We start from the raw sequence: 14,630 nt of genomic DNA on the forward strand, positions 1-14,630 counted from the left end.
TGAAGAAGTCACCTTGGTCAGGAGGTGAGAAGGCTTTCCAGCTATGCTTTTCAGAATGAGCGAGGTTTCTCGGTCCAGATAGGAGTGCTTTGGGTGAAGAGAGAAGAGGGGGATAAAAAAAAGGAGAGCAGAGGAACAGACAAAATGTAGAAAGGTCAGTGCCAGATGATTCTTGGAGGCTGATTAATTGCAGGTATTTTGATCTTTTTGTGTATAAAAGAAGCGTGGCAGAGAGAGGTTTCCATAGATGGAGTGCACAGAATTTGTGGATGTCATTAGCTGCAGCTGTGGGTAAAGAAAGCAATGATTGTGAGAAGTACTGTCGATATGTACAGAGCAAACATGACTGTAATACATTGCATACTGTGCATTCAGCTAACCTGTAGTCTACAGCTACTTTCACAAACACACCCGCAGTCTCCCCTCCACACCAACCGCACTTTCATGCTTACTGTGCATGCATTATACACAATCCAAAGGCTGCACACTATAGTTACCATCTCAATTATGATATCCCCCTAGTCGAAATGTAGTTGTAATTCAGTTGTAATTATCAGAGGCCCTGTTCAGACCCGTTATAAAAATGCCTCCTGAGTGATCTGATCACAAGTGGGAAGCTCTTAGTGGAGGCATAAATGCACCGAGAGGTAAGATCACTCCAGACCACATCCGAGGCGGTCTGGGCAGCGTGAGACCACATTCTTTTAGCAGTGAGTAAGCGAATGCGTCCATGGCCACATAAAAGGATCGCCTACTCAACTGATGTCACCGGCGTGACAACAACGAGAAGCCACAACAACCGGCAGATTTAGCAACACACTGTCGGATTTCCAAGTTGTTCACTAGAAACTGCAATGTCTCCAAACTACCTTAAAAAGCGTGCAATTTTGAGAATTGATGAGTCTGGAGAAGCTTAAAAAAAACCAGCTACAGCAAATTCACTCTTGTAAGTTCGGCATTAAATGCAATAGATGAGGTTGTCAGTTTGAGTGTCAGTTTGACGCGGTGGCCCTGTACCAGCCCGTCTGCTTTTACATCTAAGGTGCGTCTTATCTGCCAACATTTAGCGGCTGGTTGAAGACACCATTTAAGATGATTTCACCATTTGCATTCGATTTATGAAGGAAGACAACCATTACATCATGATTATCATTATATATGGATTTTTAAACATAGAGTTACCAATTAGTGACCAATATAGGCTACATCTTTGTCACCCCTTGGGAAAGACCCCTGACTCCCTTAAAAAAAGCGCAACTTTGTGAGTTGTTGAGTTAGGAAAGACTTTTCGTCTGTTGTGTAAAAAACATTGTGGCCTTTGGCTCCAAAGATGCAAAGTCATATGACACATGGACGTGAGATCTGATCAAGTGGTCACTGGAGATGCAAGTCTAGATGTGTTCTGAAGTCAGGTGTGAACTGCTGACTGTCCAGTTGTGGTTGGATCAATTGTGGTTGGATCAGTTGGATCATTCAGGACAGATGTTAATACCAGGTCTGAATAATGCCTTGGGACCTAAGAACCTCTGTTTAAAAGGTGAAAATTAACATTTCCTCAATACATGACTGAACTCCAAATGATTAACCTGCAGCCTTAAATGTGCAAAACGCATACATGCACACATACGATCTCACACTCTTGCACTTACAGTGGCCTGATCCATTTCACCCTCTCGCGAGGTGAAGTTAAGATGCCGTCTGGCCCGTCGCAGTGTGACATGCTGGGGGAAAGTCAGGAGGTGCAGGCAAGGTGTGTGTGGACAGAGACCACAGGTATAGGAAAGGATGCAAACACAGATAATATGATCACATGCGGGAGGGGGGGGGACAGGGGACATGCAAGATACTGTGTTTGAGTGTCAACCTCCTCAGTCTTAACTGAAATACTATCTCACTTTCTTGGTTTTACTTTTGTCTTCTTCTTTCTCTCGCCTTTAGCTCTCCTAAAAGTTACCTAAACACACATATCTGTCATATCTACACACAGTATATTGGTTAAGATCTTTGTCTCACAAAACAAAACACTCAAATGCACCTTTGAGGACGTTTTGCTTTTGTTAGAGAAGCAAGATTCTCGGTGAGTGAACAAAGGAATTCAGAAGTGGTAGATGTTAACATTGTAATCCACATTTAAGAGCCTTCTGGGAGATTACAATGTTTTATTGAACACACCATCTGATGCAAAATACATGGGCGGTATTTGTGCATCAACACATTTCAGGCATGCAATTTTGTTCAAATGGCATGCTCTGTGGTTAAACATGCAGGACCAGAGCCAGACTGAGGTCAGTTCAGGTTACTGAGATTTTCTTAGAAAATCCCCCCAAAAGTTAATATTGCACAGCAGATTCATGTTTTACTTACCATTACATGTGGAAATGTACACACAGTCTTTCGTACTGCGACTCACAAACACACTTTCTCATTAGCTGATATGTCTACATGTTGGCCAAAGTGTGTTTCCGTGTGTTTTCCATGGGTATTCTAGAGTCATACCTCTGTGCTGGTCTGGTTCTGTCCTTGCGTGCTCGGGCTGCTCTGGCCCTCCACCTCTCCGCCCGCCGTCACTTTATCGATATCCAGCGAGTCCATGCTGGATGCTGAGGCACACGCCGAGTTTACACTGGACCGCTGGGAGGGAGCTTCCTGCTCGCTGACTGCGCCCACTGAGCCTGTCCTTCGGTGCTGTCCTCCGCCGCCGGACGATCCGGAAGAAGGCCGCCGCAGCGTGGTGGAGGAGAAAGAAGAGGAGGAGGAGGAAGAAGAGGAAGAAGTCTGACGTGCCGCTTCATCCATGCTCAGGGAGGCCTTCTCCAGCTGAGAGGTAATGTCAGCCAGGGAGATGTTGGAGGCTGCAGGGCGGGTGCTGCTGCTGTTGCTCCGTACGGTGTTGGCTGGGGATGCCCGGGTACTGCTACTGGCACTTCCTGTTGGGGGGTTAAAAGTTTAAACACAGCGCAGATGGAAGTAGAGATAAATAGTAGATGGACAACATTTTAAACCCCCAACTGTTGGGGTGCTGTGTAAAAACACCCATAATAGTTTTAAGAAGAGTTCCTGAGCCCATTTAGCGATATCATCATACGATCGTGTGGACCTTGCACCATCCTTGCTTATGAATTCCTAAATTCTATTAATCATTCAGCCTTTTTAGGATTCCCATTTCATACCCAATCATTATATTATCAACCTGTGGTATGGTCTGTACAGGTGAGCATTCCACAACTTTTCCAATTGTTCGTTGCCCCTGTAGCAACTTGTTTAAAACTTGTTGCTGACATCACACTCCAAATAAGCATATATTTACAAAAATCGATCAAGTTGATGAGGTCGAACATTCAATATATTGTCTCTGTATATTGTCTCTGAGTTTATGTAAAAAGGTGATTATTACATAGTGTTTGTTTTACTTAGCATCCCAACATTCTTTGGCATCAGGGTTGTATATGTGATCACAAGATGTTTTTTTGTAGATTGACATATTCTTAACATTACTGAATTCATGGCGTACTCCAGCTGGATTTCAGATGCTATAGGAAGTATTTATGAACATCACCACATGTATACAATATGCTTAAACAAATCCATTAGGTTAGGTTGTTAAAATAGCATTTTTTTCTGGTTATCATTCACAAATGCCACAATGGCAATGGCCATCGATCGTGTATGCTAAAGACCACATTTTCCTGCTGCAAACAGGATGCTGCCAATCGTCCTCCCCCCTTCCTCCTCTGTATTATTACCCTGCGTGTGTTTATTTTGTCTTTGGCTTAAGTGAATGTTGGAAGGGATTTTTTTTCCCCGTCAGCATTCTTCCACCGTTGGAAACACCAGAAGAAGAGTGACATCTTCCTGTTTTATTCCAGAAAGCATTCCTCCTTTGTGTTCCATGTCCAACCATTATTCACTTACATGGAAAAAAGCAGAGTATGGCTGAAGATTCTACACAAAAGCCTTATTTGTTTACAATGATGATATGAATGTTTATGAATTGTATGTGTTTTATTGTTATAATACAACACAAAGCATTATTGTAAATGCACATTATTCATTACCTCCGCTGCTTCCCCCTCCACTGGTGCCTGTGTGCTTGGTACTGGCACTGCGCCCCCCAGGGGCCCGCTGCTGGCCCTTGCTTTGGCCACGAGATGTGGAGTTTGGTTTGGAAATGGTATTGAGCTCCTGCTCGATGGAGCACAGGTCGGCCATCAGGGCGTCCAGGTCCACTGTGTCGCCCTGGTTTAACGCCTCTGCAGGGAGCAACAGATCAGGCAGGAAGAACAGAGAAAGGGGGAAGGGTTTAAAGATTTAATTTCTCTGATCTTTTTGGATCTGTGCTGCCATTATACTGATCTGGACCACTGTCAATGAGACGGCAGAGGTCTCACCGTTTATGTTGTACATTGAGAAGCGATAGGAGAAGTTGGCCATGTTTGTCTCCTGTCTGAGAGGAGGCTTCTGCAGCGCCTTCTGGGGCCTGCCATCATCCAGACTCTACAGAGCACACACAGACACATACATTCAAAACATGAGGTGCACATATGGAAAACCCTACTCATTGTGACGTTACAGTCTATGTAGAGGATCTAAGCAACCATGTCTTCCTGCTAGTCTCCTTGGTCACACACACACACACACACACACACGCAAGTGCAAACCTGCACAAATGCACAATGTAAAGTGGTGCTGGGAGAGGAGTTGCTAGGATACAGTATAGGGAGACAGGATTAGCAGTGTTAAGGTTGCTATGGATACAGCCCCTTCCTTTCCATCTGTCTGTCTGCTCTTCTACCTGTGTCAGTCCATATATGTGTGTGTAACCAAACCGCCCCCTCTTTTTTTTGTGTGTGTATTAACCTGTGTGAGCTTGTCCAGCTCTCCCAGCCAGGCTCCAAACATCTTGTCCAGGTCCTGGTCCTCCTTGTCGCTATCCTCCTCTGCGCCATGGTCCAGCTCATCATCTGACACCTGCTCCATCTACAAATTCACACGCACACACACACACACAGAAATAGAGGGAAGGGATTAGGAAACCGTCAGATGATTCTACACATGTACACAACTTCACACGCCATCACATCACACCCACATAGCAGGAATGATCTAAAGGAGGGGAAAAAAAAAAAAAAACCTTCAGCTCCGCTCATGCCAACCTCACTGCCTGTTACCATGACAACCGCTCATGGACCCCTAGCGGGCACCCTGCTCAGTCTAATCGTGCCCTGTAGTGTCCTTGTGTGCTTGCTCACCGCTGACACACCCATCATCTTCACCTCCAGCTAAATCTGAAAGAGAGGGACGCTGATGGACGACAGGAGGTGCGGAACACCAATCAATATCGCCTAAACTGATGTACTTTCGGGATCTATAAATCTGCACTAAATCACTACACCAGCAGCGTACCCATGGAGAAGATATCAATCTAAGCACAGTGAAAAGCACAAGGAGGTGGTATTGATGGCTGTATGAAAGAATTCCTCATAGATTGCTATAGGGGTGTGAGTGCAGGGAGGCACAGCGAGCTGGTTGTGAGGGCCCAGCTGTGTGCTGTCAAAGGTGATGACAGAGCTCCCTCTACTGGCCACAAAGGAAGGTGGCACAACTACAAGACACAGCTGTGCGCAACTGAACAGCTGATTGTCTCCAAAAATCAGCTTAATATAACTCAGTCAGTTTTTCACAGTTTTTATTTTTTTATTTATTTCACATTTTAGAGATTAAACAATTAATCATGAAAATAATCAGCAGGTTTATCAATAACTAAAATAATCGTTCGTTGCAGCCCTTCTGGATATTAACATTTTAGAGAGGTAGAAGAATGTATTTTTTATGGATATCTAATGATTAGGAATGACCAAACATCAGATATTCTGAGGATAATTGGGAAGGTTTGCTTGCTTTCATAAAAATCTTGGAACTAATCCTATAGCACATTCAAACAGGACAAGACACCGCAAGATATAAATCAGTGTCAGGCCATCTAGTACAGAGTTAAAATGCGCTGAAAGAAAGAAAACTACCGGACCCTTTTCATTCTATTCAAGGGCACGCTTCAGTAGGCAAAGCACTAAATCCAAACATGAACATGAAGGAAGTGGAGCAGACTTCAAGCGCAGCGTTATACAGAGTGTTACAATGATTTGTGACCATGTCTGCTGACGTCGCTCCTTGTTTCTTCACAGTATTACATTCTAGGTCAGCTAAAGCTTTTTACCCAACCTGATATTAAACCACGTGTGTCACACGGTCAACTTTTTATCTACCGTTAACGTCGGCATCAGAGTGCAACTGCACTTTTCCCCTAAGAGTGCTTCCGTCTTGGTACACGCCAGCGCCCCCCAATACAGTCCACTCAGATGGAATATTCCCAGGTAATCCCATTGATGTTCTCAGGGGGTGTCATTCCCACCCATTCACCACGCTCTATGGTGTCAGTCACTAGTAGGGACTGTACCAAACCAGGATTAACCCCCCTGGTGACCCCTGTTCTTTTGATCCAGCAAACTGTGCATGTGTGGCTTGATGTGTGTATGTGTGGCTTTGTGCGTCTAAGCCTTTACGTTTACACGGAATACTTGGGAGCAACGTTGAGTCATGCTTTGTTGTTCGAAGGCGATTAAAGCCGGTAATAAAGAAGGCAGCAGGTGAAAGGCAATAAAACAGAATGTGTTTGGCAAAGTAAACAGGAATATGATAGTAAACGCATTAAAAATCAGTCAGCTGAGGACAAAACAAACACACGCAGCAGCTGAGGGACGCTTGTTTCAAAACCACAAGCAGTCATATTCCAGACAGTGCATATGCTCAGCCACTTAAAGTTAAAAAATACGATCTCGCAATGTGCCATCCCATTCCATTCCAGCCTTTATGGCTCTCCAACTGCCATTTCAGGGTAAAGCTTTCCTGTTTTGGTGCGCATATCAAACTGAGCGACATGGAGTTGTCATCTTGTGCAGAAAGATGGAGCATGTAAACAAAAACAAGTCAACCAAATGTGTGTGTGTGTGTGTGTGTGTGTGTGTGTGTGTGTGTGTGTGTGTGTGTGTGTGTGTGTGTGTGTGTGTGTGTGTGTGTGTGTGTGTGAAATTATATCCATGCACTCGTGTGTGGGAGTCAGAGCAGGAAATGGCCAGGATGTACAGAATTCCAAATTTCCCTCATGGCCTGTTCCTTGGCAGGAAACTCCAGCTGTCCTTTGGTTTGTCCATGCCACTTACTGTGGAGGGGAGGGACCTGTGGGTGAGAGGAGGGAGACCCCCTAATTCTCCGGTCCTTTAGGTTGACCCTGTGGTTTACCAGAAAATGAAAAAAGTACATTGTTTTTCCATCACTGAAATTACATGGTGCCATACTACCGCCAAAGAAACATTTGTCTGCTTTGCTACCCTTAAAACGTGGCTCCATATGGGGCCCTCTGGTTACAGACATATCCATTTGGGGGTTCCCCAGCATGGTTGAGTGTCCTTGCTCTAAGGCATGACATCATGCCTGGCTGGAGGCAGGCAGGAAGAGGATATGGCTATAATCAAATGAGCTTGCATTGTGTTTGCCGACGCTCTCTGAGGTGCTTCCATATGTAAATACACCAGCGAGAAATGGGCCCAACTGCAGGACAGTTTTAACAGCTGTGTTTAAACATCAACACGCCTGCAGCTTTTCCCACTAGTTAAACACACACACATTTCGCGACAAGGTGCATACAGAAATGTGTATATGCTGGCGATGCATATACAATGTAACTGCACGAAGAATAAAAATGAAGCATACTCACAAAAACAAAAAGCTCTTTGAAAATAGCCCCGCTGCTGTCATTCTAATGGAATCACAGCCCTGAAGGCAGATGATGCTGAAGGTTTAAGTGAATTACCACCTGAGGCCCTGCTTTTAAGCTTATGGAGCATGACCCTGAGAGAGACACAGGGGTGTGTATGTGGCTGTGTGTCCACAAATGGACTGCGTCAGGGATCATCGCAAACCAAACGGTAGCCTTGGCCTTTCCCCCTCCCCGATACTGCACGGCCCCTCTCTGTTGTCTGAGCATGACCGGCACTCATCGGTCTCCTGTGACTGCCGGCTGGCACAGAGGTCTAGAGTGAAATGTTACAAGGTCAAAGGTCTTTCCGATGGAGTCTCTCATGCAGTTCCCGCTGATGCTGCAGTGCTGGCAAAAGGAGATGAGGAGTGACTGGAGGGGGAAGGAAGATGAAAAGTGTGCTCTGGGAAGACGAATCTTTCTAAATCTTAAGGAAAGCACAGTGGGCTTCTGGTGCAGAGGAAGATGAAGAGCTGGAGGAGAAAGAGGAGGAGGAGGAGGACACGTCTATCTTTAGAATAAGTCGTTCATATCAGAGAGTGTCAAGAGGATTGGAAAAGGGAGCGGTACGAAGACTAGATGTTAAGACGCTGAGAAGAGAAGGGTCTAGAAAAGTCAACTCACAGGCTGCAGATGTACTTGATCTGAATTATGCAAACTGATTATGCTACTTGTTGATAAAAAAATAAAGCGTACCATCACTTAGGGAAAGAAAACACAACCTCGCTGGTTTGAAAATGAACCCAGTGACTTCTTGTCACATGTTGTTAGGTCATACCTCTTGGAACGAATGAATGCTGCCCGAGTGCTATTTTCACACCACATGTGACACACATATGGAGTCCCTCCAAGAGACATTTTAAGTTCATTCAGGGCATATTTATTCTCTTTGGATATATAATTTCATCAATTGATCCATCTCAAATAATAAGGACAAATAATAACATTATATATATCATACATATCTTTCTTATGAACTCATCCTTACATGTACATGAATGATCATTGTTGCTGACCTACATATTGCACATGTGCGCACTTATTTCTGGGACAATACATCATCAAACAAAAGTAGTTACCATGAAAGGCCTAGGGACCAACTTCAATGCCTCTGTCACGGACATTTGCTATGGGTATTCCCAAAATGTCTGTGGGTCGAGAGGAAACTCGAGCAACCAACAATTACACAAACTCCGCACAAAACAAAAGTGTGAGGCGACAGTGCTAACCAATAAAAAAAAATAGAGAGAGAAAGAAGAAGAGGCAGGCCCTGAGGAAAGAGAGAAAGACACGCAAATATCTGGGTGTGACGGAAAGATAAAGGGAGAGTGCTACATGACATCATAGGTCAGATTAGGTCACCATGGCTCGCTCCCTAATTCAGTTTACATGATGGGAACAGAGCACAGTTGTTCATTTGGTTCACACAAAGCTGAAATCTACTTGGGTGATTCACCACACTCACTTAAGTAGTTGTACTCATTTTTTTGGGTGGTTGTGTTTTGGTTAATACTTCAACTCACTTACTTTCCAGTCACTATAGTCACGGTAATGGGAAAGTGTACTGAAGAGAGTGCGTCATTTCCTGTGTGATTTGGCTTAGAGCCAAGTAAGGGCTAAAAGACTGCTGTAATGTTTGGAAATGTCATACTTATATTCCGATTACTAATATGAAAGTATGATAATCATTTTGAAAGAAAGTCCTGTTTGTTGGACTGAATTTTAATGACTTTTTGTGAAAATAAATAAAGTGAATGCATATAAGGGAGAGGAAAACAGGGCCCTTCTATCATGCTGAAGCCATTCAGTGACTCTTTCAGCACCTCCCGCCTTGTTCCCAGCTGACATTCAAACGATGAATTGCTTCTAACATTAAATAAAATCCTTTCATATTTCAGTCACACGGGAAATAGGAGGGCTGGGTTGTGGAATATGACCTTAGCTGTGTAAACACTATTGTGGCCAGGTACTCCTGCTGCGATGATGACGATGATGATGAGTGGATGTTTCCATCAAGAACTTTGAAATTGACTATTTTGGGACCAAATATGACACATTGTGTGTGTGTGTGGATTGTGGAGGTTGATGGAACTGGGCGCTGGTCCTTTGGCTCTCATCATCTCCACCTTGGAAAAATGGTGAATTACACACAAACATCCAAAGCCACCTTGTCGTACGAGCCATTTTCTTTTTCCCTTTACAAAAATAACTTGCAAATGCCTGACACTGCTCTTCTAAAAATATTTCCCGATACATCATACCATCAAATGAAAGCAAGCCAAAACGGAGATTGTTCAGGACTGGACATGGAGCTAGAAAACAGCTTGGCAATTAAAGAAACTCAGTGAACTATTATGAGGCATGTGTAGAGTGTCGTAGTGTAAATGTAGCGTTGGATATCTTGAGAGTTTTGTGGGACACGAATGCCAACACTGACAGGAGCCTCCTGGGGCAGATGCAGAGAGACAAAGCGCAAACAGAACAAGTAAAACATTTAGCATACCAACATGACTCGAAATAGCTCAAAACACAGTCATTCATCAGGTCAGCGAGAGACGATTCAATTCATGTCATGAAGCTGTGGGTGAGTGTGAGTGGGAAACTCTACCAGGAACACCGTAGCAACATAATATCTTTTAATAGCAGGCAAAGCTGCTGTTGTGTAGAGATATGTAAATACAAACACACAAATATTTTCATGTAATGATTTCTCTGGGTAAGATCCTAGCATATGTGAGCCATGGTGTGCCTGAAACTGCTGCTAATTTGAAAATGCTTTTATGACACGATTTCAAATTTTAAAGACTACATGTCACAGGGGTTTTATTTATATAATGTTGCAACCCTGGAAAATAATAAAAAACAGAATGTTCTTCTTGAGCATCTTAAAAAGGTTCAAATCCTGTGCCATGTTATTCCTGACCTCTTTTCCTTCACTTTTTCATGTCAACCCATCATCTGGTGGGAACTGTGCTTCTAGCCAGACCATGAATCACCTCTTACACACACACACTTGTGTCTGATTGTCATCATAACCCGCAAGGTCCATAAACTCGAGCCATAAAACACACACTGAAATGCCGAGTGTCGAGATATCGTAAGGATGCCCTGTGTCATAGCGAGGCCGTTTAAAGCCATTATACACTTAGGAGCTTGTCATGTGATCTGGTGTGCGGCTAGACAGCCAAACGAAGGCGTCTGTCACGAATGACCATTTATTGCCGCTCTCACATGTTTAGTTTCACTGCCTTTGACAGAAAAACAGACACAGTTTCATTGTAAATGTGCGGGCATGTAATAACGGTTATTTCCAGGCTCGTGTTTTCAGCGCAGCCTGTGGTTATTCGCTCATTTCCGCTCCCATCCCTTCTTACCCCTCTTGCCTTGCCTTTTTTCCTGGTCAACTCCCTTCATGTATAGATGTTACAATGGGAGGGGAGCAAAGGAGGCCAGGAATTGACGTCAGTTTGTCAAGTGGACATTTGTGCAGGACGAGAGAGGAAACTGGCTTAAAGCTTGAGCTAGCGGCGCCAGTAAAAGAACTCTTTGAAGGGAGTGGCTGGTCGGTTGCTGTCCAAAGTACGACCGGGCGGGCCAGTCCACCTCAACTGACCTATAGCGACCACTGATGTCTGACTCAAAACAATTACATAATTGTGTGTGTGTGTGTGTGTGTGTGTGTGTGTGTGTGTGTGTGTGTGTGCGTGTGTGTGTGCACGCGCATGCGTCCTCCATGAGTGACAGATGCGGGATGGATCCTTAAAGGTTAACGAAAACAAGCTTGTGACAAGAAGAGCAGAGGTTTAATTAGGGAGAAGGAAATAGGTAAGGGGGCAGGGAGCTTAAAGGTAAAACCTGCCTGTACACACTACATACCATCAATGGATGATTTCAAGAGAACATCCAACCTCCATTAGATATCATAATGTAACATTAGATTTTTTTTTCTGTGCAGCTAGATTAGGCAATGACTACAGGATGTTCACACTGAATGTCAAATTGCACTCATTTGGTCCCAAACACTGTAATTTAAGTATATCTTCAAAAGGCAAAACAAAGTTGTTGAGGAGAGTACATCAAAAAGCCGGTCCCAAAAAAAGTCCCAAATTGGAGCTGAGCTGCAGTCATTAATCAATCAATAGAAAAGTCAACAACTATTAAATGAATGGCTAACTACTTTAATAATTAATCAACTGATTTAGTCATTTTTTCAGTAAAAATATCAAATAGCAGCTTGCATATCTTCAGCAGCCTCCTACAACCATGGACTTGCCATTCTACAATGCTGCAATCAATATGTTTTTTACACCTATATGTTATCGTCGTTTACATTGTAGATACATTTTGTCCTATAGAAGTCAAAAACAAAACATTAAAAAAACTAGACACGCGTTACATAAAAGAAGAAGAGAGCACTGAGGGGGAAGAGAGATGAGATGGGTAACAAATAGGCCAGTGAGTAAAGCTGGGGAGGGAGTGATGGAGGGAATGATGGATAGGTACAATAATGGGAAGGAGGGAGCCAGCTATTAGGTTGTGAATAAAGGAAAGGGCCTGATGGCCTAAACAACTGCTCCGGTGTCATTACTCAAGCGCGACCAACAGCCTGTGAGCAGTGGACCAACTCGCACACAAACACACACATATGGTTCCACAAACACACACGAACCCACTCAAGCGCAGCGTGACACAGAGATCCTCTCGGGCTTATACAGCCAATTAGGAAGGAGGGGCAGAGAAAGGGATGGGGGACAGAGAGAGGGGAGAAAGATGAGGAGGATGTCAGAGACGGACAGATGGAGAGGGAGTCGGGGGGGGGGGGGGAGGCGAGGGAAAAGAGTGAAAATGCATGGTCACACTGGTGGGCGGTAGGTGTGAGGACTCGGCAGCTCACCAGCATCAGAGTGAGCCAAACTTCAGCTGCCCTGTATCTAGTTGAGCAGTCATCGCCATGGCAACACACACGCACATCTTCACGTTGACAGCTGTGGACTGACATAAGGCTATCGCAAGGCTTCAGTGTGAGCTTGGCCTACACCCTCACTAATAACATATTACCGTAACATATTTGATGTGATGTTTCCACATCCCTGCCTGCAGGGTGTCCATCTGCTTGTTCACAAAACCAGAGAGCATTCAGTTTGCATGGACTTCCGAAATTTCCCAATACTTCATGAGAATGGGAAGAAAAAAATCGGAGGCGGTTGCTGGGCAAAATGGCCGGCTACAGTGTGAAAGCAGGCTGGAAATCAAGCAACACACAAGTTGGCAAGTCTCCGTTCTTGTCTTATTTGGATCTCTCTTTCCGTTTCTGACTGTCCCCCCTCCCTCCCTCCCTCCCTCCCTCTCCCTCACTTGCATGCAGACACAGAGAGGATGCGTCAGCTTCCCAGCTTCTCTGCAGGGCAGCAGTCCAAATGTGAAATCAATAGTCTTGTCCCTGCCCTCAGGAGATCGGGTTACATCCACACACATCCGTAGGTAGGTATATGCACCCACACACATAAAGGGGCTCAGGTTGTATGCTGCAGTGGCCTCACACACATACACACGCACGGACAGAGTTTTAAACATGATGCAGCACTGCAGCAGCCGACAACAGAGGCCGACCGCTGAGAGGAACTCACTACACATTAGAAACTGGCACTGCTTAAAAAAAGATGCGAGGCCTGCCGCTCTGGTAAAACATCATGTTATAAAAAGAGATTCAATGCTAAAGTAAATGTTAGGTAAATTCTCAACTGATGGTTTTCCACTTTTTGTGGAACTGAAGTGTGTTGCATGCCTTCATTTTGTATTCACCTGGTCAGGAATGTGTGTGAATAAATGTGTAGCCCTATAACAAGAAGAACCTGCAGGGAATCCTTTTGGATAGATGGTTTGTGCTTGAAAAGTAAACAGGAAGTAGTTAAGGACTGTTCTTTCTTAGATATCAGTGTCACTTTAGATAAGGGCAACTGCAAAGAAAATATCAATAAGTTATAGACGTTTTGATTCCTCACAGGACACAGCCTACTTCACAATCATACCAGTTGGAGAGACGATGTGACCTACAATAATCTATTTGCTATTTCAGAGTTTTCAGTAGTTAAACGCTGTGTATAGCGACAATCTTCTGTCGTCCTCTACTGTAAACTAATTAAATCATTATGCTGCCAACTGAATTTCTTTCATCATGCTTTTGTTGCTCAGTCTAGCGGAGCAGGAGTTTTACATCTGCCACCTGTTAGGGGATACAAAGTACAGTAGATATAACATTCTGCACAAGGCAACACGTGCCCAAATACACACACACACGCATGAATAACCCATGCGTGAACAACACATTCTTACTGCAACAGGCCAACCGTGTGCCATGCGCTGTACCTAAAGGCAAAGAGAAATACGCACACGTCTGCACACATGCCACTAGCAGCTGGGAAAGTCTTCCTCTGTTAGCTTACAACGTTTCTCATCTCTGCCATTTGCTCAGTCACTCGCCCCATGGCCCCTGCAGCTGGCCACTGACTGGCTTCCGCTGAAAAGATTCTTGTTATCTACATTCAAAGCAACTGTCTGGGCGTGTGTTTGTGTCTCCCATCAAACAGACAAAAAATATGCCAGTCTGTTTCCTGCCACACCACCTCTAGCATTCCTGCTGTCCCAATACACTGCCATCCTGCCAATGTTTGGTTGCGCACACAGATAATTACGTTATTTTTTTTTATCATTTCCCAAAGGCCTTTATTGTTGCGACTTGTTTGTCTTCAGGAGCAGTGTGGGAGATCGTTTCAAGGACAGTTCGTTTTTAGGATGCTCAGTGCAAGAATGGAACTGT

At 44.3% G+C, this 14,630-nt stretch overlaps 1 protein-coding gene across 4 annotated transcripts in view; it reads right to left on the bottom strand.

Annotated features, from left to right (window-relative positions):
- The window catches only part of raph1b (Ras association (RalGDS/AF-6) and pleckstrin homology domains 1b), a 46,352-nt gene that overhangs the window by 15,012 nt on the left and 16,710 nt on the right, over positions 1–14,630 (bottom strand). For 3 of the 4 annotated variants that reach the window (XM_030409700.1, XM_030409702.1, XM_030409701.1), the window contains exons 3-8: positions 4,858–4,977; positions 4,389–4,494; positions 4,056–4,250; positions 2,497–2,927; positions 1,650–1,721; positions 13–87 (exon numbers count right to left, since the gene is read on the bottom strand). In XM_030409700.1, coding sequence (XP_030265560.1) covers positions 13–87; positions 1,650–1,721; positions 2,497–2,927; positions 4,056–4,250; positions 4,389–4,494; positions 4,858–4,977 — 999 coding nt within the window. The remainder of the gene's footprint in view (positions 1–12; positions 88–1,649; positions 1,722–2,496; positions 2,928–4,055; positions 4,251–4,388; positions 4,495–4,857; positions 4,978–14,630) is intronic. The other variant, XM_030409703.1, reaches the window with a different exon arrangement.

Source organism: Sparus aurata, chromosome 24 (assembly GCF_900880675.1).
Source record: "Sparus aurata chromosome 24, fSpaAur1.1, whole genome shotgun sequence".
Classification (NCBI taxonomy): domain Eukaryota; kingdom Metazoa; phylum Chordata; class Actinopteri; order Spariformes; family Sparidae; genus Sparus; species Sparus aurata.